General features: G+C 39.0%; 1 protein-coding gene and 1 long non-coding RNA gene across 2 annotated transcripts in view; one reads left to right on the top strand and one right to left on the bottom strand.

The window, feature by feature from the left end:
- LOC139717805 (uncharacterized) overlaps positions 1–12,650 on the bottom strand; it is a 78,721-nt gene extending 66,071 nt beyond the window's left edge. The window contains exons 1-2 of the mRNA XM_071629304.1: positions 12,537–12,650; positions 6,476–6,730 (exon numbers count right to left, since the gene is read on the bottom strand). Coding sequence (XP_071485405.1) covers positions 6,476–6,714 — 239 coding nt within the window. The 5' untranslated portion in view covers positions 6,715–6,730; positions 12,537–12,650. The remainder of the gene's footprint in view (positions 1–6,475; positions 6,731–12,536) is intronic.
- A 5,746-nt stretch (positions 12,651–18,396) lies between these two features.
- On the top strand, positions 18,397–24,661 carry LOC139717824 (uncharacterized). Its single transcript, XR_011710002.1, has 4 exons — positions 18,397–18,441; positions 21,560–21,614; positions 22,702–22,800; positions 24,078–24,661. It is a non-coding gene; the product is annotated as an uncharacterized lncRNA (long non-coding RNA).
- Positions 24,662–25,431: the final 770 nt, after the last annotated feature.

The following is a 25,431-nucleotide window of genomic DNA, read 5'->3' as shown; positions in this document are numbered from 1 at the left end:
TGCCGACCGGCCTTTCTTGTGTGCATAATTTTATGTGGTGTACGTATACAGCAGGGCCTACTCTTATACGTACAGTACTTACATGTGTGGGATTTCCGAGTGCGACGTGCTTGACTCGACTCTCTCGAGCGAGTGCTACATGTAGCTGACTGGTATTGACCCAAATGGCACAAAGGTACGTGAAAAATGCCGTTAGTTTTCGACCCATTTTATAAAACAAATGATGCACAGGATTATTTCGTGGCATTAGTGGAGATGCAGCTCACTCTCGGGTATTTACAATGTAGTGCAACATGCTTCACAATTCTCGCTATCGCCAATGACGTAAAAAGTACCCGGATGTGGCTTTTTCGTCAAGATTTAGCGCACTTGGTAGCAAGGGCACTTCCGGCGCGGGGCATAATTTGCACAGCGCTAGCGTGCGCGTACGTGTACCTTACCTATAGCGCCGCGCCCACCACGGATACTAGTACAGTAGGCCGCTGTACCGCCCGAGCCAGCGCGCGAGTGGCCAGGCCTGTTGCCTGTCATACTCGTACACTAGTCCCCGCCGGCGGCCGGCCGGCCTTGCATTAGCATGCACCACTACTGCACGCAGCGCATAAGCTAACACATACCGGTACAGCGTACTGCTTGATCATGCGATCGATGTGCACATCACAGATCAGTCATCTCTGCATACGCGGAAAATATGCTGGAAAATATTCACCCACCTGGATATACAGTATATCGTCATAGAATGCCCATCTTTTTTTAATTTGTTCTCTGTCGAAATGTCACGAACACAATCGGGAACAAACAGTGCATGATCTTGAACTTATCCTGTCTCCGAAGCAACCTCTTCCAAGTAAGTACGTACAATGTACAGTCAACCTCGGATACCTCGAACTCGGATAAGCCGAATATCGCTTACCTCGAAGGCAAAATGAAAGTCCCGATTGTTCCTATGGAGTTTTCGTGTGTTAAAATTCGCGTAGCTCGAAAAAACTAACTCGAAGTTCGGTTACCTCGAGGGGAAATCTCATGTCCCGATCTTAATTAACTTATTGTTTTTCCCAGCATGTTGCTCGAATTGAAATTGCAAACATCACTCAGCATTTCTGGTGAAGCGCGCGTGGACAGCGAAGACATGTCACAAATCTTTTCACACTGGATTGTAAATATTCTGAGCCCAGAACGATCGTGCGCTCAAAGAAATACCCGGTACACAGCTGACAAGAAAAATCCCCAACACCTACTGTACCTACAATTTGTACACACGTACACGGTATGCATATAGCAGCCGTGCAAATAGAGTGCTTACAATAGCACTACGCTCTGCCCATCATCTTTCTTTGACCACTCTGTTTTGATTTGCGATCGTGATAGTCATGCCGTGCGCGTACATTTCTTAACCGTCGTGGCGCACCTGCTTAGGTGTTGACAGTTACATCTTTGGCATTAATCATGGTCCACTGTCCAAACATCAATCTCCCGCTAGTGTTTGTTTTTTTTATACTTTTTTCCTTTCACGAAGTTTGTTTCATTAATTCTCCCCCAAGAACGCAAGCTCTGAATATTTTTTCTTCCAGCAATGCGATTATGAAAATAGTGTGGTATATGATCTGGAAGTATAGGCCTAGCATAATAAAGAATAGTATAGATATGATTTAACAACATTCTGTCCTGATAAATTTCGAAGTAACGGAATAGTACGCTGTACGATTTCCAGACAAAAAAAAAAAAGAAATCATCATGTATTTTACCCCTGTTTTGACTTGAATCTTTTTTTAGTTTTCGGTATTTTTCTTTTCTTTTCTTTTCTAGCACAATCGTAAAGGCCCCTAAGCTTGTTTCGCTTTTTTTTTAATGCGAACAATCCTCTTCGGTAAATGTTTATGATTACAGTAATAGCACTGTTTTCAGAAGCCATAGCCGGAATCTGATCTTGCAATATTACTTACTACTCAAGTAGCCCATCCTTCATGTACTGTGCTGCACTTATTCAGGGCTCGACTGTTACAGTGGCCCGGGGCCACCAAAACACACGTCGGGCCACCAAAAAAAGTCGGATGTTTGCCTTTACTTTTGGAGATGAACAGCGGTAACAATCGGCCCCGAAAGTTGCTACAATGAATGTCAGATGATTGCTTTTAATTTTGGAACTGAATAACAGTAATATTCGACTCCATACGATACTAAAATAAATGTCAGATGTTTGCTTATACTTTCGGAAATGAATAACGGTAAGATTCAGCTCCGTACGGTGCTTAAATTAATGTCAGATATTTCATTTTGCGTTTGGAAATAAACAAGGATATCATTCGGCTCCGAAAGATACAAAAATAAAAGTCGAACGATCCCTTAGACGTTCGGAAATGAATAACAATAGTATTCAACTCCGTATGATGTTTGCTTTATTCTATTCGAAAGTAAATAGCAATAACATTCGGCTCGGGAAGATGCTAAAACAACTTTCGAATGTTTGCTTTGACGTTCGGAAATAAATAATAATATTCAACTCCGTACGATGATAATATGAATGCCGGATGTTTGCTTTTACGTTCGAAAGTACACTAGCAATAACATTCAGCTCCGGAATAGGCTGAAATAAATGTGGAATGATCCCTTTTACCTTCGGAAATGAATAACAATAATATTCAACTCCGTACAATGATTAAATAAATGTCGTATGTTTGCTTTTACTTTCGAAAGTAAATAGCAAGAACATTCGGCTCCGGAAGATTCCAAAATAAATATCATTTATGATATGATTGCTTTTACATTTGGAAGTGAATAGCAGTAACATTCTGCTCCATACGATGCTAAAATAAATGTCGGATATTTGCTATTATACATTTCGAAGTTAATAACACTAACATTCAGCTGCGTTTGATGGTAGAATAAATGTCTGATGTCTGCCTTGACGTTCAACAATGAAAAACAGTAACATTCAGTTCCATTCGATGACAAGGAAAAGTAGAAATTACGCGGTGCGTAATACATGTCCCCGCCGGAAGTAGCATTTTGTAGCAAAATGTGCGATATAGGTAAAAAATCAAGGTCAAAGGTCAAAGATGTCAAAGGTCAAAATTCTGTGTAAAAGTTTTGAAGCCCTCACCTAGTGCCATCACATAAAGCAAACAGAATCGAAATCGGGTTAGAAATGGCAAAGGAGTAGCATTTTATAGCCAATGTACAATACAGGTCAAAAATCAAGGTCAAAGGTCAAAGAAGGCAAAGGTCAAAATTCTGTGTAAAGTTTTGAAGCCCTCGCCTAGTGCCATCACATAAAGCAAACGGAATCGAAATCAGGTTAGAAATGGCGAAGGAGTAGCATTTTGTAGCCAATGTACAATACAGGTAAAAAATCAAGGTCAAAGGTCAAAGAAGGCAAAGGTCAAAATTCTGTGTAGAAGTTTTGAAGCCCTCACCTAGTGCCATCACATAAAGCAAACGGAATCGAAATCGGGTTAGAAATGGCGAAGGAGTAGCATTTTATAGCAAAATGTACAATATAGGTCAAAAATCAAGGTCAAAGGTCAAAGAAGGCAAAGGTCAAACTTCTGTGTAGTAGTTTTGAAGCCCTCACCTAGTGCCATCACATAAAGCAAACGGAATCGAAATCGGGTTAGAAATGGCGAAGGAGTAGCATTTTGTAGCAAAATGTACAATATAGGTCAAAAATCAAGGTCAAAGGTCAAAGAAGGCAAAGGTCAAAATTCTGTGTAGAAGTTTTGAAGCCCTCACCTAGTGCCATCATATAAAGCAAACGGAATCTAAATCGGGTTAGAAATGGCGAAGGAGTAGCATTTTGTAGCAAAATGTACAATATAGGTCAAAGGTCAAGGTCAAAGGTCACGACTGAAATTCTGTGTAGAATTTCAAAGCTCCCTTGTAGTGCTATCATATAAAGCAAACAGAATCAAAATTGGCTCATAAATGACAGAGAAGTAGCAAATTGAAGATTTTGATCACACACGGACGCACACACGGACACACGGACGGACACACGGACGGACACACGGACGGACGGACACACACACGTACGGAGCCCGTTTCATAGTCCCCTGCTCGAACTCGTTCGGCGGGGACAATAAAATTTGTCAGACAATTCATTTCACTTTTAGAAGTGGACAGCAGTAATATTGGGCTCCGTATGATAGTAAAACGAATGTCGGATGTTTGCTTGTAAATTTGAAAATGAATAACAGTAATATTCTGCTCTGTATGATACTAAAGTAGATAACAGATTGTTGCTTTTACATTTGGAAATGATTAACGGTATCAATATGCTGACTGTGAGTGCTGCTGGTAGACACATGGAAGACCGAAAACACTGATGAAAGAAGAACATCGATTTTCATTCAATTCATTCATATTAAAGTCGATTCAAAGCCAATTGACAAGCATAAAAACAATCGGTAGGCACTGTAACAGATACCATGTTGAACATCGACAAACATCGGGTAAGTCGAAGAAAATTCGACGTACGCGTAACCTCGAAGTTCGCATACCTCGAACCAATTTCTTCAGTCCCGACTACTTCGAGGTATCCGAGGTTGACTGTACGTAGGCACTAGGCCTACTACCTAGAGCTACTACTACTACTAGTAAGTCGCGCGCACACGTACTGCGCTGTGGAGTCACCCACAAACTTCACCCACGCGGCCACGTCACGTCTCGCATGCCAGTAAGGGTCCTAATTCTGCAGATTTTTTTCATTTATTGTTGTGCGAACAACACATGGCAGCTTCGCAACAACAACCAATAGTCGTATTAACAGCAATTTCTTAAGAATGGAGAAATTTCAAATCATATTAAAGCTGTAATTCAAGTCGAGAAAACCGGAAGTACACGTAGAATACAGTCGGTTGTGTGTGTAAATAGCATTAGTCACGTATCACGCGCGTACGAACGGAAGTGACTTTGCTACCGGACTATCCCATAATGCACCGTAAATGACGCTTAAATCAACATCCGGGTACTTTTTACGTCATTGGCGATAGCGAGAATTGTAAATACCCTCGAGTGCGCTACGCCTCCACTAACGCACTCTATCCTGTGCATCATTTGTATATTAAAACAGGAAAGTACTCTATTGCATCTCAGCAGCTAAAAGTTCCTTCTGAATTTATATTCATGCCCATTTTGAAGAATTTTTATGAGAAACAACAAATTATAGATCAGGCTTGTCGAGAAAATTTCTACGCAATCAACCACAATGCCTACCAAAATGCATTGAAACTGTTTGTCCAGCCTGTGCATCAATTAAGTAGAGTACCCAATAAAGCAGTACCTTGTTATACGGAAACAACTGTACTGAGAAGGTACAATTCTCATAGCTTTCTTCAGAGTATCTTCATCACACTGGATGATTTACTGCATGGGAAACTGATATGACCTGTCTGATAGTCTGCTGGTATCAATCATACACGGATCATTACAGGACGATATTCTGAAGAATTTCACCAGGGTTTCCGTTGCGGACTCACGATAAGTGATCATGTGTATCAATCACTTAAGACTTAAAGTCAGAAGGCCAGTTTACTATTCCAAAGGCCATGAATCAAGCTTCTCCACTCACCTGTACATACTTCTGATCATGTAACAAGTGCTTATAAGGTTGCCTACTATTTTTTATTATGAATGCAAATGCATGTTTCTCCAGTACTCCCAAGAAGAACATTGAGTGTTTGACATCAATATCGTCAATCACATACATGTTTTCTTGCATTTTCAAAGTCTGTCATTGAAATATTTAAAGATGCTGTCTTCTGCAGCAATGAACTGTACTAATGAGTAGTTCTAACTTTCCCTGATCATGAGAGAAGGAATGAAATTGACTGTAGCACATACTGTATGTATACAAACATGTAGTACAATGCATTTTACACAGTGCTGATGGGGGTACCATGGCAGTGTGATTGAGCTTCAATTAACAGTACATGTACACAACAGTCATATCTATGTGTTGTACAGTGTGTGATTGAAGGTACTGTACACGCTTGATACTTTTCAATGCTTGAAACTCACTTTGCATACATTTGTTGTTAAGTCAGGCAAGCCTTGAGAAGCCCTCGGGCAAGCTTCCTTATTAATTTGGAAAAGCCTAAGTCATTAAAAAAAGTACATTAAATTTCAACATGTTAGCAATTTAACTGGTCAATGGGGTGGACGGCAAACTACATTTGTAATACCTCCTTGTAAATGGTGAAAGGACAATGATTCCATACATACAACATTTTGTACAAAATATTTGTAAACTTTGTGGCATTTTGAAATAAACTGGAAGTGGTATTTGTGATATCTTTTTTTTTTAATACTCGCTGCTTTGTTCAGCTTTCAGAAATAAGTAACAATATTTATTTTTCAGGCTATGTGAGCTCCTAAATGACCTTTTCAGCAGAAATCCTGCATTTGGCACTACTTGTTTGTCTGGGTTTTTGTTGTTGTTGGTTTTTTTCTGGGTTGGGATTTTGCAGATTGGTCTCACCTGAATTGGGACATTGTCGAGTGAAGCTGACCGCTGACCAGTGACCGTCTCTTCTGACCCACCCCAGGTGGCATCATCCCCTGTGACCCCCGCAGCTGGATCCATGGGGACAGGGCGGAGCTGGGAGGCATGAGGGTAGGGGCACCACCCTCCCAAGATGCATCTCCCCCAGCGGCTGGCGGGCCAACAGGCCGGGGCCTGTTGTGGGCGACCTCCATGAGGGACTGCACTATCCACATCTATCACCTCCTGTCCCTGTTCAATAGCAAAAATGAGCAGAAGTCAATTTTTATAGGGGCAGAATTTCAAAGTACATTAATGTGTGGAGATATTCCCTTTTAATTCAAGTTAATTTCATGCATTTAAGACTTAAAGGGGAAGGATAGTAACTGATCAGTGGGAATCAGTGGAAATGCTGGGAGATGATTGTTCCAATCCTTATGGGATTCATTCAAGAGTTCATTGTATATCTATTGTTGTGTAAAAATGATTTGCTTCAGAACGGTCTCATATTCAAGTAATGTGCAGATTAATGCTCCGTCACTGACCAGGGACGCTAACCTGGAAGCATTAAACTGCACATTACTTGAATTGCATTCAACTGGCTTTTATAGAAAGAAGAGAACTTGTATCCTGTACTGATCTCTTTCCCGTTCCAACAACTTAAAACCTAGCTTATTCAGTTCTACATGTACAATGTAAGTCCCCCCTCCCCCCCCCCCCAAAAAAAAAAATAATAATAATAATTACAAATAAAAGTAATGATATACCATGGTATGTTAGCACAAGAAGGGAAGGATGAGGACTTTTATTTCAATCATGGATTTATCAGGACAATTGCCTTCAAGTACAGCTGTACATGTACATACAATGTGTAGCTACATGTATTAAAACCATGATTCAATTTGACATTGACTATACCACCCGCAAAATCCTCTTATCAAAAACAAGATCTAATTCAAGCTGCATGGATTTAAAATTCCAAAGTAAAAGAGGGCATTAAAACAAGGATTAAGCTTAAATCATAAAAATGCACAAGATTAGAACGTAAGTCTCCACTGCAATAACACGTAGCCAGAAAGTTCATCATCGATTGAATGAATGACATACGTGTATTATCATTATGGAATCATTAAACAAGTGTACAATATGAACATGTCAGTGATCAGCCTTCATGTTCACTCCCTGACACACACTCAAATCATGCCTGCAGTTTATTTACAGCTGTTAGAGCAAATTTGGGTTCTAAAGCCAAAGTGGTAAAACAACCTTGAGGACTTTGACCACATTATACGCATCATTCACCAACAGCCGAGAACTCAATGGCACTTCATTACAATACATCCATATATAATACATTGCAGAGGTTATGTACAATTGTACATAAAGCCCCAAAACATGTAAATAAATGCAACTGTGTAGATGCATATTGTAGCTGTTTCATGACACTATTTTATGCCAGAATTACAGCTGTAAACTATTTTCTGCAGACTTACACTATTTTCTCCCTACCCTGGAACTGACTGAATGAGGCATACCAGTCGCCATAGCGAAACTTCTAGCTGTATAAAAAGTCTTGCTCGAGGATACTGGTCCCACAGCAGGTTCTGGAACCCTGGACCTTCTGGTTGAAATCTCATGTGTAACCTGCTAGACCATTTACAACACTTCAACCACTGTGGCTTGCCTGCACACTGGCTGCAAAATACTTAGTACTCAGAGATGGACTAACTCATTAAAATACAGTATCATACAATGTAGGCCTAACTTCCCTCTCTTTATTCGTGTGGGAGATAGGTTGAACACAATGCAAAATACTGTATTATAGCTGATTGTGCATACAAGATATTGTTCATCCACCACAACTATAATACTTTTTTTTTTTCAATAGATGCAGTCTCTAAAAGCTGTGTACCGGTACATTGTCTCCTGCAAGGAGAGGTTACAGTTAACTGGCAGTATTGTTTTTCTGTAAGCTTATTCTCTTGACAGTACAATGTATTTTCTTCTAACAATGTTATCCAGTAGCGTGTGACACATAGGATTTATGAAAAATTACAAAGACAAACATGAACAAAATAATGCATGCAAATCGATCACCCTACTTGCAAAATGCTGCCACAGAAGAGTACCGGTACTGTGAAAAACAGTTTGTAGTGCTATCTACTTTTAAATTACCTCTGGTCGTTACACATGATCTTCTCGAAGGAATGCATTCAGCAAAAATAGCATAAATAATGTTGAAAAGCAGAAAACCTCCAACCTTCAAAATACAAGAAAAACAAAAGATTTCTTCATTATTATGTACATTCCTAGCTACGAAGTGCAGTGCACCCTTAAGGAACCCTTGTCACACGAAGGGAAAAATACTCCTGAAAGCTCTTAGAAAAATATTTATTCACCATTTCATTTTGTTGTTATCTTCACTTTAATATATTCTCTATATTATGGGAAACACATTTTTTGTATACCGTTGTGGACAAAGAAAACAAAATATTTTTTGTCTATAATTTATAACAGAAAGTTGAATGCAAAATAGTGGCAATGGAGCAGCATCAGGAAGAGAATCATAAAAAATGAAAATAAAAAATCTGGATTGTCCTTTAACAGTAGGCCTACATGTAAATTAGTGTTGTAAATGTTGAACCACTTGGGAAACTAGATGTTACTTTATGCCACTTGACACAGGTGTATCATACATGTTTATAATATAGTTGGTGATACATCAAATGTCACAATGCAAACAACCAACATCTTCAAAAAATTAGAAATGAGGCAATTTCTCGTATTTCCTCTCTTATTTATGCTGTGACTACAATGATTTCTGGTGTCCTTTAAGAAAATGTGCAGTTTGTATGCCATGACTGTTTTTCTTATCACATAAATGTCACATGTACATGTACATTGGCAACATGTCATTGTATCAATCTGTTGTCACATCAACAGGAACTACAATTGTATCCCAGTTCCTTGGATCTAGAGAGAATGAATTACATATAATATGCAAAGGAAGCCTGCCATCAAATAAGTTTGTTGATGTTGTTGTTGTTTTAAAATTCTTTTTCTTCTCATTCTTTGCTGCTGCTCATACTGCTCCCCACAAGTTTGATAAAAGATTCACCAGGTTTACCAGGTAAAAAGAAGAGAAACTAGTAGGTAATGGATTCAAATTGCAAGCTGGTTTCTTCCTTTTACCTTGTCTAATACTGTATACGCTATAATTTTCGCGTACATAAATTTTCGCGAATTGCCGCTGTCACACATTTTCGCGAGTGGTTAAATTCGCGATTGGGGAACCAGAAAAAATATGAAGTGGCAAAGAAAGTGTGAGTTTTCAACTTACTAGCAAATAAGAATGATACCAGTTATACACTGCATGAAAAAGACTTGCCAAACTCTGCGAACTAGTAAGTTAGAATTCAACATTTTTGAAGTGGTTAAGTCCATCGCGCTAGATTTCTGACGAGTGGTCCCCTTGCGATAATGGATTGGCTCTCTACAGTATTCGTAAGTAGACGTGGACGTGCATAAACAAGCTTAGCCAGTATGGTCTGTTCGGTAAGCCGTGACATGGTATACTAGTACTGAAATGTTCGTATCATCAAGGCAAGGAATTCATTTTGGAAGGTAATATTTTCGCGTGTTGTTAATTTCGCGAATAGCTCCCTTCTCGCGAAATTCGCGAAAATAAAACCCCCGCGAAATATATAGCGTATACAGTATGCTGCATATTACTGTAAAAGTGGATATTTTCGCGCGACTAATTTTTCGCGCTTGGCCGGGTAAAAAGAGTTTCGCGTGTTTTTAATTCTGCGGAATCAAGACATCACGCACAGGAACATATAGCAAGCAAAAATATGCACGTGCTTTTATTTTCGCGCTAGTTGCTGGTTTCGCGAAATACGTGAAGATTTCAACACTGCGAAAATTTTCACTTTTACAGTACATAAATTGCAATTGACTTTGAAAAAGAGCACTGGCACAATAAGAGTGTATTTTAGAACAGCCCAGTTTGGACCCCAAAATATTTTACAATGGAGGCCACTCCCTTCAAGTTGTTATTGTTGTTGTTTTTGGGTGTTTTTTTGTTTGTGTGTGTGTGTGTTTTTTTTTTTTTTTTTGGGGGGGGGGGTTGTAATTCTATGACCAATCCTTAAATTAGCTCTAGAATCTCGAACAGTTTAAATAAGATATCAATCACGGTAATGCAAGTTTAAAACAGCATTAATAGCAAAGTCATGCTATTGGCCTAACCGTAGGCAATAACTTAGTAGGGATTAGATGTTTTGCATCAGGACTCATACAACCCTGTAATAGCACACAGCCACAGGATTTCTCTGGTTAATGACATAGAGTGTGTCACAATAAACAATTTACCCAGGGTAAGAGATATTTGGTAACATCAATGTATGTGATTATTCTGGCCAGACCTAGAGAGCAATGAATAGGGTGTACAGCACTGACTGAATGAACCATGAGCATAAAATTAGTGGTTCTGTAGTAGTGGTTGTGTATGATGCACACAATGTACATGAGTTTAGCAACTTCAGAAAAAAACCTTTCAGAAAGTCCTTGATGTTACATGGGTGGGGGGGGGGGGGGGGGTGTCTCACGTCAATTACCGTATAGTCGCCACTTGCGTGTATTTCCAATGCACTTCCGGGTTGGCAAACTAACGATAGGCAATGAATTAGTTCGCCGCCCATAGCGCATGTTTCTATGTACACACACCTCAATAGAGGATGCATTGTGCATCATCGTGTTTGAAAAACTTTGTTAATCTGCCACCTGAAATCCATTCGAAATAAAAAACATTCTCGCATTAAAAATGGTTTTGTCACCTGTTACATATGGAAAAATACATTTGGATTACAAATTATTTGTGTTTTCATGGAGGAAAAAGGTGAATTAGGAATGTCTTTGAGAGCGATGAAAATCCGTCGCCCAGCTGATCTCTGATCGCGGCGCGCGTTACATGCGATGTGATTGTGAATGTCTGGCGACTTTAGGTAGTGGAGACTTAGTGGTACGGTAATCACCTTTACAGCTGTATGGCCTTACACATGGGACATCTCATGATAGGACACGACATCGGACACGACCTAACAATTGCATCATGGAGCTATGTGTACATCTACATTTTGTAGCTCCATGATTGCATATTGCATAATCCCTAAATTTTCATACCAAAGCAAAATAGGGCCCATGATAAGGGCATAAAGGCTATGAACTTCTTATCTCCGCATATTGATCAAATAAGTTTAGGCCTATTACTTGTTTTCCTTTGAATGTATATGATTTTATAATGTCCAGATAAGTAATGCTAGCCTGGCTATACCGGTAGTATAAGTATGATCACATTGATCATGTTGATTTATGTGAATGAAGCCCTATAATTAATTTGCATAAATTTGAATACAATTTTTCCTTAAAAACGGAATTTGAAACTTCGACTCATAAGCTTCAAAATAATACCAAAGTTTGGTATCCAAACATAACAATATTGAGCAAAGATGGTATCTTGCCTTCTGAGGGGATTCTATTCTGATGACTTGGCTTGGGCTTGCCCCAGGGACGGCAGGGCCCAACAAGACAGAAAATCCGTCTGTCTGGAGGAGTTTTTTTTTTTCTTTCTTTCTTTCTTTTTCAATGATTTTTTAAAGATTTGAAGCCAGCAGACATAGCTAGTAAGACTTTCTAGACCTAGACTCTACAGTCTCCGCAGAACATACAATGTATCCCCGACGACAAGATACAGACCAATTTCTCGGTCAAACAAATAATATTCATAAATTCGTGCCTCTGGAATAAAGTCGTATGTCCGTCAAGAATGTCAAATGCTCAACTCAAAGTCAAACCACTTCCGCGCGAGGCATAAGCACTGAACCGCAGCACCAGGCCCGCTACGCGCGGCGCTATAATAGGCCCCGGCAGGTATCCATGTCGATCGCACCACTTGCTCTCTTCGAAGGAAAGTCGTCAAGATTTTGCTATCACAGACATTCTAAGATTTCAAGTAGCGACTTTCGTCACCTTGATAGTACCACACATTCACACTTACCTTATATCGTCCATGTCAACCTGAAATAGCAGATACACTCGAGCAGAAAGTGCGTCTTTTTACGCTCCAGGCGCAGGGTATACCGAGTACAACATACAGGTAGACCCTGTCGACGTCTAAGTATGCAACCTGTACCCGACGAAAACACTGCAGACTAGACTGTCGACAGTACAGTAGGCGCTGCACATTTGTCTACATGCGTGTGAATGCGAGACGATTTCTCGTAACAAATGAGTTTGGTTATCTATGGTGGTCTTAATGAGCAAAGAGTGTTAGTAATTTTCGGGTTGGTCGGCTGCGACGTTCATGCAATTTACGTTTCACGCGAACTTATGATATATGTACAGATACTAGATTTGAAAGGTTAATGACATCTTTTGCTCTCTTACTTACTATTTTCTGCCTTTTATCAGTTTATTGTAAGTGACTTTATTGTTGGAGTCAAAAGGATAGTGAGCTTTCGATCCTAGTAGAATCTTCGTCAGAGGCCAAATGAGAAACGGGGAGGGAAAGCAATCACAAAGGACTACACACAACAAGAACAGTCGGGGGAGGGCTAGGGGCACAGAACAAAGAAAACAGAAGGGCTGGGTTGGAAGTCATGGGCAAGGAGCCCAACAAGTAAGGGAGGGAATTAACGCAGGAGGGTGGACAGACAAAAGGCAGAGGAGGGTCAGTGATGATCCCAAGGATCATATAGGGGGCAACCCTGTGAAGGATAAGGATGAATAGGGAGGCAACATCAAACAAGATAAGGAACAACGATAAAGAATAAGAAAAGAGTGAAATATCAACAGCATGGGGGGGGGGGGGGGACTGAACAAGCAGCGAGCCCTAACCTGGTATACCAAGAAGAGGCAACAAAATGAAAGTGAGAGTTAACCAACAAATGCAAGTTACCAAACACATCAAAGTATTTATAAAAATAAATAATGATAATGATACTATGTATACTATACTGCTACTACTACTATACTACTACTACTAATAATAATAGTAATAATAAAACGATAATAATAATTATAACAATAATGATAATAAATAATGAAAATGATAATAATAATGATAATACAATGTAATAATAATAATAATGATAATAATAATAATAATAATAATAATAACCCTTCCCTTTCTGTTTTCTTAACTTGTTCTGTGTCCCTTTATAGCCCTCCCTGACTGTTCTTAGTTGTGTGTAGTCCTTATGTGATTGCTTTCCCTGACAATTTTGTATATATATTTTCGCCAGTCCTATAATAATATGCTATGAAAGATGAGCGGCATAGTGGTCATGGACACGGGGCGAACAGAGTCGCGAAAATGAAATCAAAATCAAAATTAAGTCGTCCAACCCTAATATGACAGTCATATTGGCTTAGAACTATACACATGAAGATTACACAATATCAGTTTTATTTTTCGGAATTACTCGGAAAAGTGATCTGTCGGCTCCCATGCAGGCCAATTAAGGGTATAGGCTCTTTATACTTTCAAACACTTTCATAACATGCAGCTCTTATTTATACTTTTCATATTTTTCTGGCGTGGGATTGACTTTTGTTTCATATATATAGGCCTATATTTTATAGCATTATACGGGAAATTTCATTTCATTTAATGAATAAACAAGCAAAATATACCCGACTTTATGCTAGAGTTTAAAATAATATTTAGTTAATTTCTCAGAAAGATGGCGGCATCAAACCTCTATCGTCAAAGCCACAAATGCACATGTAGAATTCTTTTGTGCATCCTATATAAAAAAAGAACAATCAACTGACAATTAGCCTGAGTGTTTAAATGATTAACAGGTTAGAACTCCATTTCTTGGACATCCTTGATCATATTCACTATCATGGATATACACCGAGCTTTGAGACTATGAAGTGATGGTTTTGATCCCGTTTAACTGCGGGTATATAACACATGCATATTTTTTTTGAATTAATTAATTTTACTGCAAGTTTTTTTTTTTTTTTTAATTGCAATCAATCCGTTACTCATTGACAAAATATTGCCCTTCTCATTAATTCTATATGATTATTCCCATGATCGCTTTAATGACTGTCCTTAAAACACTGAACTGTTAATCGGAGTGTTCTTACATCGATTAAGGGCAATTTGTCTATATCAGATGAAGTAAAAACTCGAAGCTAATGAACTCAAGACTTTGTCTCGAAGGAAAAGTCCTTCGTGCATGCCCGCTCAGGTAAATCAAATAAAATTTCCGAGTCAACCAAGCGCAACCAATGAAGTTTTTACAAATTCGGACAAAATCATATATAGTTGTGTATATGATTTTGATAATTAACAGTGTTTTCACTGTATGATATAACGGTCGCAATCACGCAACGAAGTATAAGATGAGGCAGTGATTGTATTACCTGATAACTCTCCTATATCGTGTTAGTGCATTTGACATTTATGATATCTATGCATATGATTTTAATGTCTTTTGGGCAATAATTCAGCATATCGTCTTTCCTTCTTGCAGACTTTAAAATCCATAATTGCCTTATTTCTGTTCTATTATCCATCTATGCAAATCTCTGTCATTGTCAGTTATGTTGTTATATTTTTAGTCATGGAGTTCATCAAATGTATACTTTAGCTGCATGTACGTTTTGAAAACGAAATAAAATATCACATCGGTAATTCGAGGCTATAAAATGTTCCAGACATATCTTCCCTCAAGCTATAAAGATCTTTATAGGAAATGTCCATCTTCATGCTGTGCTAACTTAAAAGGTAAATAAAAACATTTATCATGTGCGTGCATATTGTGATTTCGATTTCTCCTTGATTGGTTTCTGTGAATTCTTAATTTCCCGTCATTTTTTCTGATTTTTCTGTTATAATAAATATCAACTTAGCGGCAATTTCAAAATCAACTCGAACATGAATTGCATAGTGTCGCTGTGTCACGGTTTAATTTGACTCACTGCACATCAAAACCTGTGAAGGATTCTTTATAGATACGAAGCAGATTCATTAATATGGTATACTGTTGACCTTCATTAAAAAGACATTATTAGCCGAGTTGTTATCAGCTCATCCGACCGCAAAGTTTACGTTTCGTCAGGTAAGATCAAACTCCAGTCTGGAGTCTACAGAAGGATGTCATCTCGACAAGATTTATATGTGTAAAATCCAATGACCTTTGTTTTAACAGATATTGATTTCTCAATGAGAAAAGGGTTGTAAAATAATCCTCTACTTCTACAGTACTTGGTATATCCAAAGTCTCTTCTCCTACATGTTTTCCCCCCTTTTTTTTCTTCTTCTTCTTCTTTTGGGACACGCTTCTGCCAGGTGTAAGAAAAAAAAAGAGAGAGAAAGATACTCATATGAAAAATTAATATGGATTAGGAAAGATAAGCAACTGTAGGAAATATAAAAATAACACTTTTTTACAGCAATTTTAACGCTAACAGTCGGGGTATTTTGCTTGTTTATTCACCTAGTCTTAAAAAAAGATAAGGCAAAAAAAAAAATCCCGTCCCAAAATATGTGTAAACATGTAATCTCAGATGTATAATTTATGTTCGTGAAGGAGTTTAAAATGGTACCCTCCTGTACGAAAGGCGATTTAACCATGTTTCCGATTTGAATATACCGACAAATGAAACTGATATACAATCTTCAAGTACAATCTTCCTGTGTCAGATTTGTGTCCACAGACGATTGTCACAGTCGAGTAATGTTGATTTTTAGTTTCAGCAAATTGCGCAATAAGATTATTTCTTTGCCCGCATTCCCGTGTCTTTATTTTAGGCCTATATACCATGCACCGTTCATCTTTATGTCCATGGGATTGCGAAAAATAGTTATACTTATACTATATCATAAAGACATATCTTCCTTTAGAGTGGCTGGTCACCTATGCAATGAGACATAAGTTATCTTGCTGTAGGCCTATTAACTGCAACAGATCCAGTTTGGCACGTACTTCAAAATGAATCAATGATTATAAGACACGGGGATGCACGAATAGAAATTGCGCAAAGGTTGATGAAAAAAATCTTGCTTGTTTTGTCGTTTTTTGTTGTTGTTTGCCTCGTTTTTCTTTTTTTTTCATTAGTTTGTGTCATGTATCTCCGTGTTGGTGTCATTCTCTTTTCTTTCGTCGCCGATTTTGCAGTACCTGTCTTCATTCACTATTGTTTAACTCCGCACGCTCAACCTAGTTGAACCTACTGATGTTGGTTCCAGGCCCGTAGTGATCTCTCTAATGCTTCTTCTGATAGCGCAGCGAAAGTACATCACTATTCCACTTTTGATATTAAAAAAAAATCCTAAATGGCTGATCATAGGCCCTATTACTTTTTCTCCTCAACATCTGGACAAGCTCTTTGAAGTCCCCGATATAGGGACGCTTTCCATTAAAAACGATTTTGATTATAATGTTGATTTGTTAGACTGGATTCGTTTCTGGTATAGTTCCTACACCGGGTCTTCAGAAAACCATTATCAGCCTTAAAAGTATCAGTTATCTAACTTGTTTCTTGTAATTAATCTATTTTATACATTTTATTTTTGTCCAATGCAATTCTGATGCCATGCAGTGCGCTTATTCTTCTCTCTCCGAATTTTGAAGGTTTTTTACTTGTGAGATTTCACTTTTCATCCACGATTTCCCTTCCCAGTCCCAAATAATCCGTTTCGAATTCAACTCATGACTCCTTCTCACCCCTATCCTTTGCTGCAAGAAGGCGACCTTGTAAAGGGCTTTAAGGGTTTTAGTTCTGGAGTCGTTAAGAGTGTTCAAGGGTTTTAATCACTTTATGTTTAAGCCCTATGTCTGTCTGTCCGTAAAATTAAATGTTCATATCGTACTTTATTAATAATGGTTTGAGGGGAAAAACATATTGCATGCAAGCTGTGATTTTTAGCTTCGCATCCATTTTTAACATTTTCAACATCATGCAATAGATAGCAGCACATATTTATTTATTTCTCAACTTATTGTTTTTACATTATATTTTGATGTACGCAAAATATGTATTTTATTTTATTTTTTTTCTTCGTGCTATAGGAATATGTACACTGACACTCTTTGTTGAAAAATGAAAACATCAAATTAGAATAAAAGTTAACTGAGAAATGACATACTATAATTTCAATATGAAATACCATTGCTTGAAGATTATTATAATTACCATATCAGTTTACATGTCGAAATTAGTCGGAAAAGAGATAAAATCGGCTTTTCAGGCCGGGATACAGTTTCAAAGATTTTCGCAGCAAACAGCTCTTATTTACACCTTTGCATAAATTATTCCTACGGAAATTGACTTTTGTTTTATATTTCGCATTGAGTTAAATTTTATTTCATTTAACGTTCATGAGTAAAAAAAAAAAAAAAAAAATATGCTCGACGTTTATAAAAAGTTCGAAATAAATCTTCAAGATTGCTCGGAAAAACGACGGCTTCAAATCCCGATCATCAAAGGCACAAATGCACCTGTGGAATTAGAAATTCCGTATAGAAAACTGCCAGCTGTTTGGAAAATAAAAATAGCCAATTCGAACTCCTGGGGGGTGTTTCATCAACGCTTGTCAGCGCCGACAACTGTCGCCACTGACCAATTTCAGCAAAATCCTTGGTTTTGATTGGCTGAGATGCTCTGGTCACTGACTGTTACTATGGTGATTCAAGTTGTCAGCGCCGACAAACGTTGATGAAACACCCCCAGCTCTTGAATTTCCATGGTTCACTCGTGTCAACATTAGACCCACAGAAGAGTTCTGTGATTAGACCTCTGCGGAAGAGTTCTGTGGTTATGAGCGATATGCGAGGGCTTGTTTTATTCAGTTCAGTATCTTTTTTGGAGGTGAGCCCTCAACGTTCAATTACACTGCAGTAAAAATGGCCCCCGCACCGGTAGCCGTGTCGCCGCTCATCAAGGTGAAATACTCCCTAGCAGTGCTTTTTATGTATTATTGTTTCTCACACACGATGAAATTGTATAGTTGATACTATTGTTTCTTCAGTTGTTTGTTCTTGATGTGTTATATGGGTTTATGCGTTTGTGTAATCCATGTGAAAAATGGCACTTGTTTGGTCTCAGTCGGTGATTCATGGTACCGGTAGATCTACATGCGTTTCTACGTGGGGTGGGTTTACAGCCCACTGGCGCTGCATGTTGCAGCGCAGCACTGGCACCGCACTAACTGCGACCATTGCAGCAGACATGATCATGACAGGCGAAGTGTAGCGCCTAAATATGAATATGAAATCGCAAAAATTCTGTAATATGAAGACTTACAGGTGAAGTTATAATGTTGAAGACTGACTGCGTTCAACTTTTGGTTCTGTCAATATTCCATTTCTGCTCGAATTGATGAGTTAAATACGACTCGGTCGAAAGGAACTTGGGAGAACGACATCTTATACAGTCAATGGATTTGAAATTTGTGCGCATGCGCTGGCCGTCAATTCATCTGTACAGCTGTAGCTTTATGGCAAGGCCGTATCATACTGTTTTGGCAAACCCTCTCGCTGTATCAGTTCGGGAAACCCACTCACAAGGGGGGCCCCTCCTTATAAGTAACCCGTCCCCCTTATAACTTTAAGTAACACCGTCCCCCTTATAAGTAACCCCCGGGGCACCCCTTATAAGGAGTCTCCACGCTTTTTTGCAATGCAACGCGAAAATGAAAGGACTGCGGCAATTCGCTTGATTATGTCCATAAAGCTTCACAAGTTTCCTAGTTACTCACGAAATTTGAGCAAAATCGGTTTGAGGCATCATATCTAAAATCATGGATTTAAATGCGATGTCAAACGACCCATGCGAATGCTGAAATGCGAGCGATTACTGGCGCGAGTGTCGCCAGGCGCGGCGGCGCGGCAAATGCTTGAGTGCAGACGTGGCGACTGAGTACATGTACTCAGTCTTACTTATAAGGGGGACGGTGTTACTTATAAGGGGGACGGTGTTACTTATAAGGAGGGGCCCCCCTTGTGAGTGGGTTTCCCGAACTGGTATATTGCGTTGCTTTCTGGGTGGGTGCGCGCGCGCAGGCCTTGACAGAAGGCTAAAAGCATTGCGACTCCCCCAGCCAGCACATGAATATTTACGTGCGCAGTGTACTGCATACTGATTTCGAAAATGGTGAATGGGATGGGGAGCAAGGAGATGGACCTGTAAAAAAAACGTTTTTTCAAGATCATTGGACCAGTGTGAACAAGAACAAGGTGAACGGATGGTACGAATTAGATAAGAATCTTATGTATACTTTAAAAGTAATTTTTTTTCTAGTGAAATTTGAAATTTACGGAGGCGCGAAAATCTGTGACAGACTGTGTATGTTTTTCAAGCTTACCGATATAGCACTCTATTGACTCAGGACGCTCCCACAGTATAACTGTGTACATGGAGCGTCCCAGGGTTAGCACCGCACCAGCCAGGGCCAGGGAGGGAGGTGGGAAATTTCCCACCTCCGTGCCCTGGGCCCTGCACCAGCAGCGTGCAGTGTGGTCAGTGACAGTGTAAGTTACTGTAACTGCGAAACACAGCCCGAACGCCGAACGCGAAGCGTTCAGGCCGTGTTATGTAGGGAAGGATATCGAGTCACAGTCAACGGTAGAGCCCTAAAATAGGATCTAACACGTTAGAGGGTAGATTCGCGGGTAAATTCCAACGTAAGTGCTTAAAAGTTCTTTAATTTGAATACTTTCAGATTTGGTGCAATTGTTGAGGATACTTGCCTTGGTACATTTTTCTCCTCCGGCTCCAGTGGTCCATTTCTGTAAATATTGGAGACTTTAAATGATCTGGTCAAGAGGAATCTGTAAGAACGACAACTGCTCCGTTCGATGGATGTGAAGCCTGTGCGCATGCGCTAACCGGAGTGCAATGTTGCCTTTTCACAAGGGCAAGGCCTTCTCGCTGTATTGCGTTCCTTTCTGGGTGAATGAGTTAATGAGGAAGCGATACCAGGCGAGTGCACAGCATGAGAGCGAAAGGGCCTTGTCCAAAGGTGAAAAACATTGTGCCGTTCATGGATATTATTGATATCGCCAATGCGCTATGTCAGTCCGGGAAACCCGCTCACGAGGACTGCTCCTGCGTACGAGCACTGCCCCGCCTCGCGAGACTCACTTTTTATTCATCTCACATCTGACATATATATTGTCGCAACTTTGCACAGTGATTTTTTGTTGCACACACATGTCCACTATCCATGATGAAAATAAAAAATTCTGTCAGGTTTAAAAAAAAAAATAAAAAATCAAGTTTTAATAAACCGATTCAGAGCGACCCATCAAAATACGGGCGCCAGCATGTTCGCACAATGCAAGACTACAGCACCTAGCGTAGCGGCCTGATCCGACTAAATATTTTTTTTTTCTTTTTTCTGCGGCTCTCACCTCTCCGCGCGCGAATCAGCCTCATGAAGCTGAAGTCTGACATCTTTTTACAAAAATTTGTAACGAGAAAAATAAAATCAGTACTAACCTGATCTCGTGCATATATTCCAAATTACTATTCCACACTGATAGAGTAGGTGGGTACTCCAGTTGTTAGCAAACTAATCACTTTCAGAGACTCCAACCCCAAGCACCTTCTGATCTGGAGATTTTCCGCCTGAAATCCCTAGCGAGCGGGAGACTTTAACTTGATGTGTGTGCGAAGTGCGAAGTTCTAGGATTCTAGATCCTCTTTCCGTGCTATACTGCTATCTAAGGCTTTAGTTTTCAGCATACGTTGACACTAAGTTAGAAATCATTTCAAGCGGGAGACACAGAGCCAGGGCGGGAGAAATTAATCTCAAGCGGGAGAATGGGAGATTTAGCAAAAATGGGCTTTCGGCGGGCGATCTCCAGTCGAAAACGGGAGAGTTGGAGTCTCTGCACGTCGTAGGTATGACAAGTTTGCTTCTTTCGTCAATTCCGCCAGCTAAGCATGGGCATCTGTGCCAAGTAAACTTGGGATGTGTTCGATGAAATTTGCCTCTTTTGGATCCCAGCCATGCTTTCATGAAGTCTTACTTTTTGTAGTATTTTCTCTTTCCTCCAGTTTGCAAGGTATTCAGCCCTGCTGATTGGCATCGCATATGGATCAAAACACAATAGTAAGCTCACAGTTTTCTATGTGTTGTATGATTTCAGCTAATTTTCTGTCAGACTTGCTGTTTTTACGGGACTTAAATAAACTTTACAGTAATATTAGATGTTTTGTTTTTGTTTTTAGCTTTAGTTCAAAGTAGCATTCTTTTTCAGTTAAAAGCCCCATGGATCTGGGCTTGTTGAAAAAGGTGACATCAAAATTTTGTACATTCATGTACGTACATTTATGTACTTCCATGCATGCTTGAATACATACAGTATACTGTAGTTGCCCTATTGCATTGCCAAGTGATGTGATTTCATTTTTGTGAGTTTCACACGATGACTGTTATTTGTGACATTGTAGAACTTGTAGAAATATTGCCTCTTGTAACTCTTGAAAGGCAAAATACCATACACGATCTACAAGGAGGGAAGTTGCCAACTTTTCTCTTCGAGAGGGATGACTTAATTCCAATTTTGTTTCTTTGTTTCTTGAATGGTAGTGTGAAGAATAGATCCAGAACCCCTTAGAAGTATAAATGATCTGCTCATTTGCTGTCTGTAAATTTTTACTATTTCCAACTAAGATTGTGGAAATGTGTGAAATGCAAAGAGAAAAATGATAAGCTGCCAAATTTTGAAAACTGACACTGTCCTGAAAGTTTAAAACATTTAGGTCTGGGAAAACAAAAGAATACTCCTATAAACCATGGATGAGACTGTCATGCTTTCACATGAACATGACAGCATCATTAAATTTTGATTAAATTTAAATTTTAAGTTAGGTGAAGGTTGGTAGCCCTGTATTTTTGCAGGAATCAGTAATGAGTGTGGTACTACAGTTTTTTTTTTTTTAATATTTGAAATTGATAGTGCCTTATTTTTATCTGAAAAAAAAAAACCAAAACAAAACAACAACAACAACAGCTCATGCTTTACAAGGCTTTTATGCAGTTGATATCGAGTTAGCACAAGTATGGGGCAGTCCTACCCCAATACCATGCACATGTTTGTGTTTCTGTACTCCCACCGAGCTTTTGTTGATTTGGCATAGAAGTGGCAGTGAAAATGTTGATGATAAAGATTGCACCTTTGCCTTTTGACGTTTAGAATCATTAGAAAAGAAAGAGGGCCAAATTCTGGATATGAAGGCCAAAGCCAAGGCAGCTGAGGAGCAGAAGGCAGCTCAAGCCGCCGCTGCAGCAGCAGGTAAAGTGTGACAGGTTCTGTTCACTGGTCCCTATCTTCATTTTTAGTATTTTTCAGTAATGACAAACTCAAGAGCACTCATTGAATGAAAGTGTCAGTTCCTTTTGTGGAATATCGGGCAGTGACATTGATGAACAGCTTTATTTGTAATGTTTATAATGTATTTCATAATAATTCTTTTGGGGGATGCAGGCGATATCTTCTTTACATTTCAGTTTGCAATAAGCTGAAGATGATGAATTACGTATCTTTGAGAGGATGAATATCACCAAACATAAAGAGCCTGCGCTGCACTGGCCACTCTTTTGTTGTTTTTATTTCTTGGTTGTCAGAAAATCAAGAGACGTTCCCGGCGATTAACGTCTAAAGCTGCATGTTAAAGATAAACAAATAAACAAAAACACTCCCCCCCCCCCATAAAAAAGGGAAACAAACAAAGCAAAACAAAGCAAAGACATGGTCATCATGTTGTTTTCATAATTCCATTAATATGGGGAAAAAATTTGATATGCAGTAAATTTGCTGTATCTCAAAGTAAGTGTTCAAGTAAAATTAAATTGTTTATCAAGGGTCATTTGATGAAGTTTGCAATCGGTGTAGTTTGCAATAACCTAGTTACCATGGCAGCAACCTATATACTTGCCACTCATTGGTTGTTTCTGTCTGCTGCCATGGCAACTACATTTTGTACAGCTTACAAATTTTGTTATATTGGGCCCTAGATTTGGTACATGATAGTAGTACAGGTGCTATCATTCATTAAACAATTATGTACTTGCTACATAAAATCAGTTTGGTTATGGTATGTTCACTTTTAGTAACATCATACCTGTTTGATTTGAATAACCAATGTATTATTATTTAGTAATAACTCGGTCTGCTAAAAGGAGATATGATACACCAATCATGCAAATTTGCAAAGCACTTAACTTTTTTTTAAACTAGCCAGGCGGACTACCTAGAATCAATTTTGACACTGAAGCAATATTTTGGCTAGCCAGACGGACTAGTTACTTCAGAATTTTACGATTTTTAGCTAGTCCGACATGATTTTGGGTGGCCAATGGCCAGCGGACCATCGCCAATTTCGAACCCTGCAAATCCAAAAAAAGAGTGTGAATGAATAGGAATACAGCTGTATTTTTATTGATGTTTGTTGTGATTTTGCCTACACATCTTTCGTTTAAAGTCTTGTGCTGCTTTGTACGCAAAAGTTATATCTGTAATGTGAGAGCCATGCTAACATGTTCTTTCCCTTTCTTTGGATCTCTTGATAGGCGGAGAGGGTAGCATTTTCAACTAGATGTTTTGAAGCGCAGACAGGGTTCCCCCATCAAGCAGTATCAGCTCCTCAGCAAGACCACCAACAAGGAATTTTCCTCCCCAGAGAGCTGTCCAGGAGGTGGACCTCATTTCCGTTATTCATTAGGCGATGTCATCACGTGGACCTTGGAACCTGTGGAACTTTTACTGCTTGGTGGCATCAGTGCAGCGGCTGTCTGTGTTTTGTAATTTGTAATGTGTGGACTGATGTGCAACCTTTTTCTCTCGCCCTCTCTTACCCATACTTTCTCGCAAAAAAAAATTACCACTTGATATTCATGTGGAGAGATACTCTCTCAGGCCCAAGACAAGAACTTTCTTTGCCTGCGGTTCAGTCACACAAAACTGAATACGGCCACTGAATTACGACAACTTGTGGAAACTTCATGGATCGAAGACCACACACTTGCCCCGTGTTGGGGGGAGACCAGCTTCAACATTGACAGCACCACTTTAATACCTCATCCATGAATTCTCAGTTGCACTTAAAATGTTTTGTGTAAAAATGAGATTAAAATAAATTTATAGAAGAAAATCACCTCCTTTGTTATCTTTTGTCTTCAGTGAGTCTAGATGGGATGGTGACCTTTCAGGAATGAGTGTCAAAATCTTTGTAGAGAAATTTTTCTCATTATGGTGTGAATGGAAAACTTTTGAATTGCTTGCAAGGAAAAGGCAGGTTTTGATATTTGAAATATGAATTGCCTTTGCTCAAGATCTCTGTGCCACAACAAACATGATTGCAGATTTGCTGTTGATGTGAACGCAATTGAATGCGAAGACCTAGACTGATATACTGATGTACCATATAAAAAGTAGTGTTACCCCACTCCGGCGGGGGTGGACGGAACATAGGTAAACTGAAGGAAGAGAAAATGACGTCCAGTCACAATGGATGCGGGAATGAATGTGTGTTTCTTTATTCTGGTATAAATTATACCAAGTTTCAATAATCATATTGATCGTAATCAAGTTAATTATCAACCACTTCTTCTCATCAACACAGTGTGAATAACACATGCAGCCTGTTGATACAAATACCTAATTCTTCATCCGTGTAACTGATAATTTATCCCTTCCTCAATATGATGCCTGATTTATATCTCAAAAAATCTCTGAAATCATAAATTAATTGTAACACTTACTCATACCAATTTATCTTAACATTCCTTTGTAGTAAGCATACCTTACTGTAAGCTTCTCCTTTAATAAAACAGTCAAGCTTTAACTTAACCTGTCATGTAAAATATTAACGATTGAATCAAATAAACACAACTAAATATCATTTGATTAATCTCTGTTTATATC

The sequence above is a fragment of the Diadema antillarum genome, unplaced genomic scaffold, assembly GCF_040938485.1.
Source record: "Diadema antillarum isolate AM-2024a unplaced genomic scaffold, OU_Dant_1.0 scf00000083, whole genome shotgun sequence".
Taxonomy (NCBI): domain Eukaryota; kingdom Metazoa; phylum Echinodermata; class Echinoidea; order Diadematoida; family Diadematidae; genus Diadema; species Diadema antillarum.
This window is presented reverse-complemented; position numbering and strand designations above follow the sequence as displayed.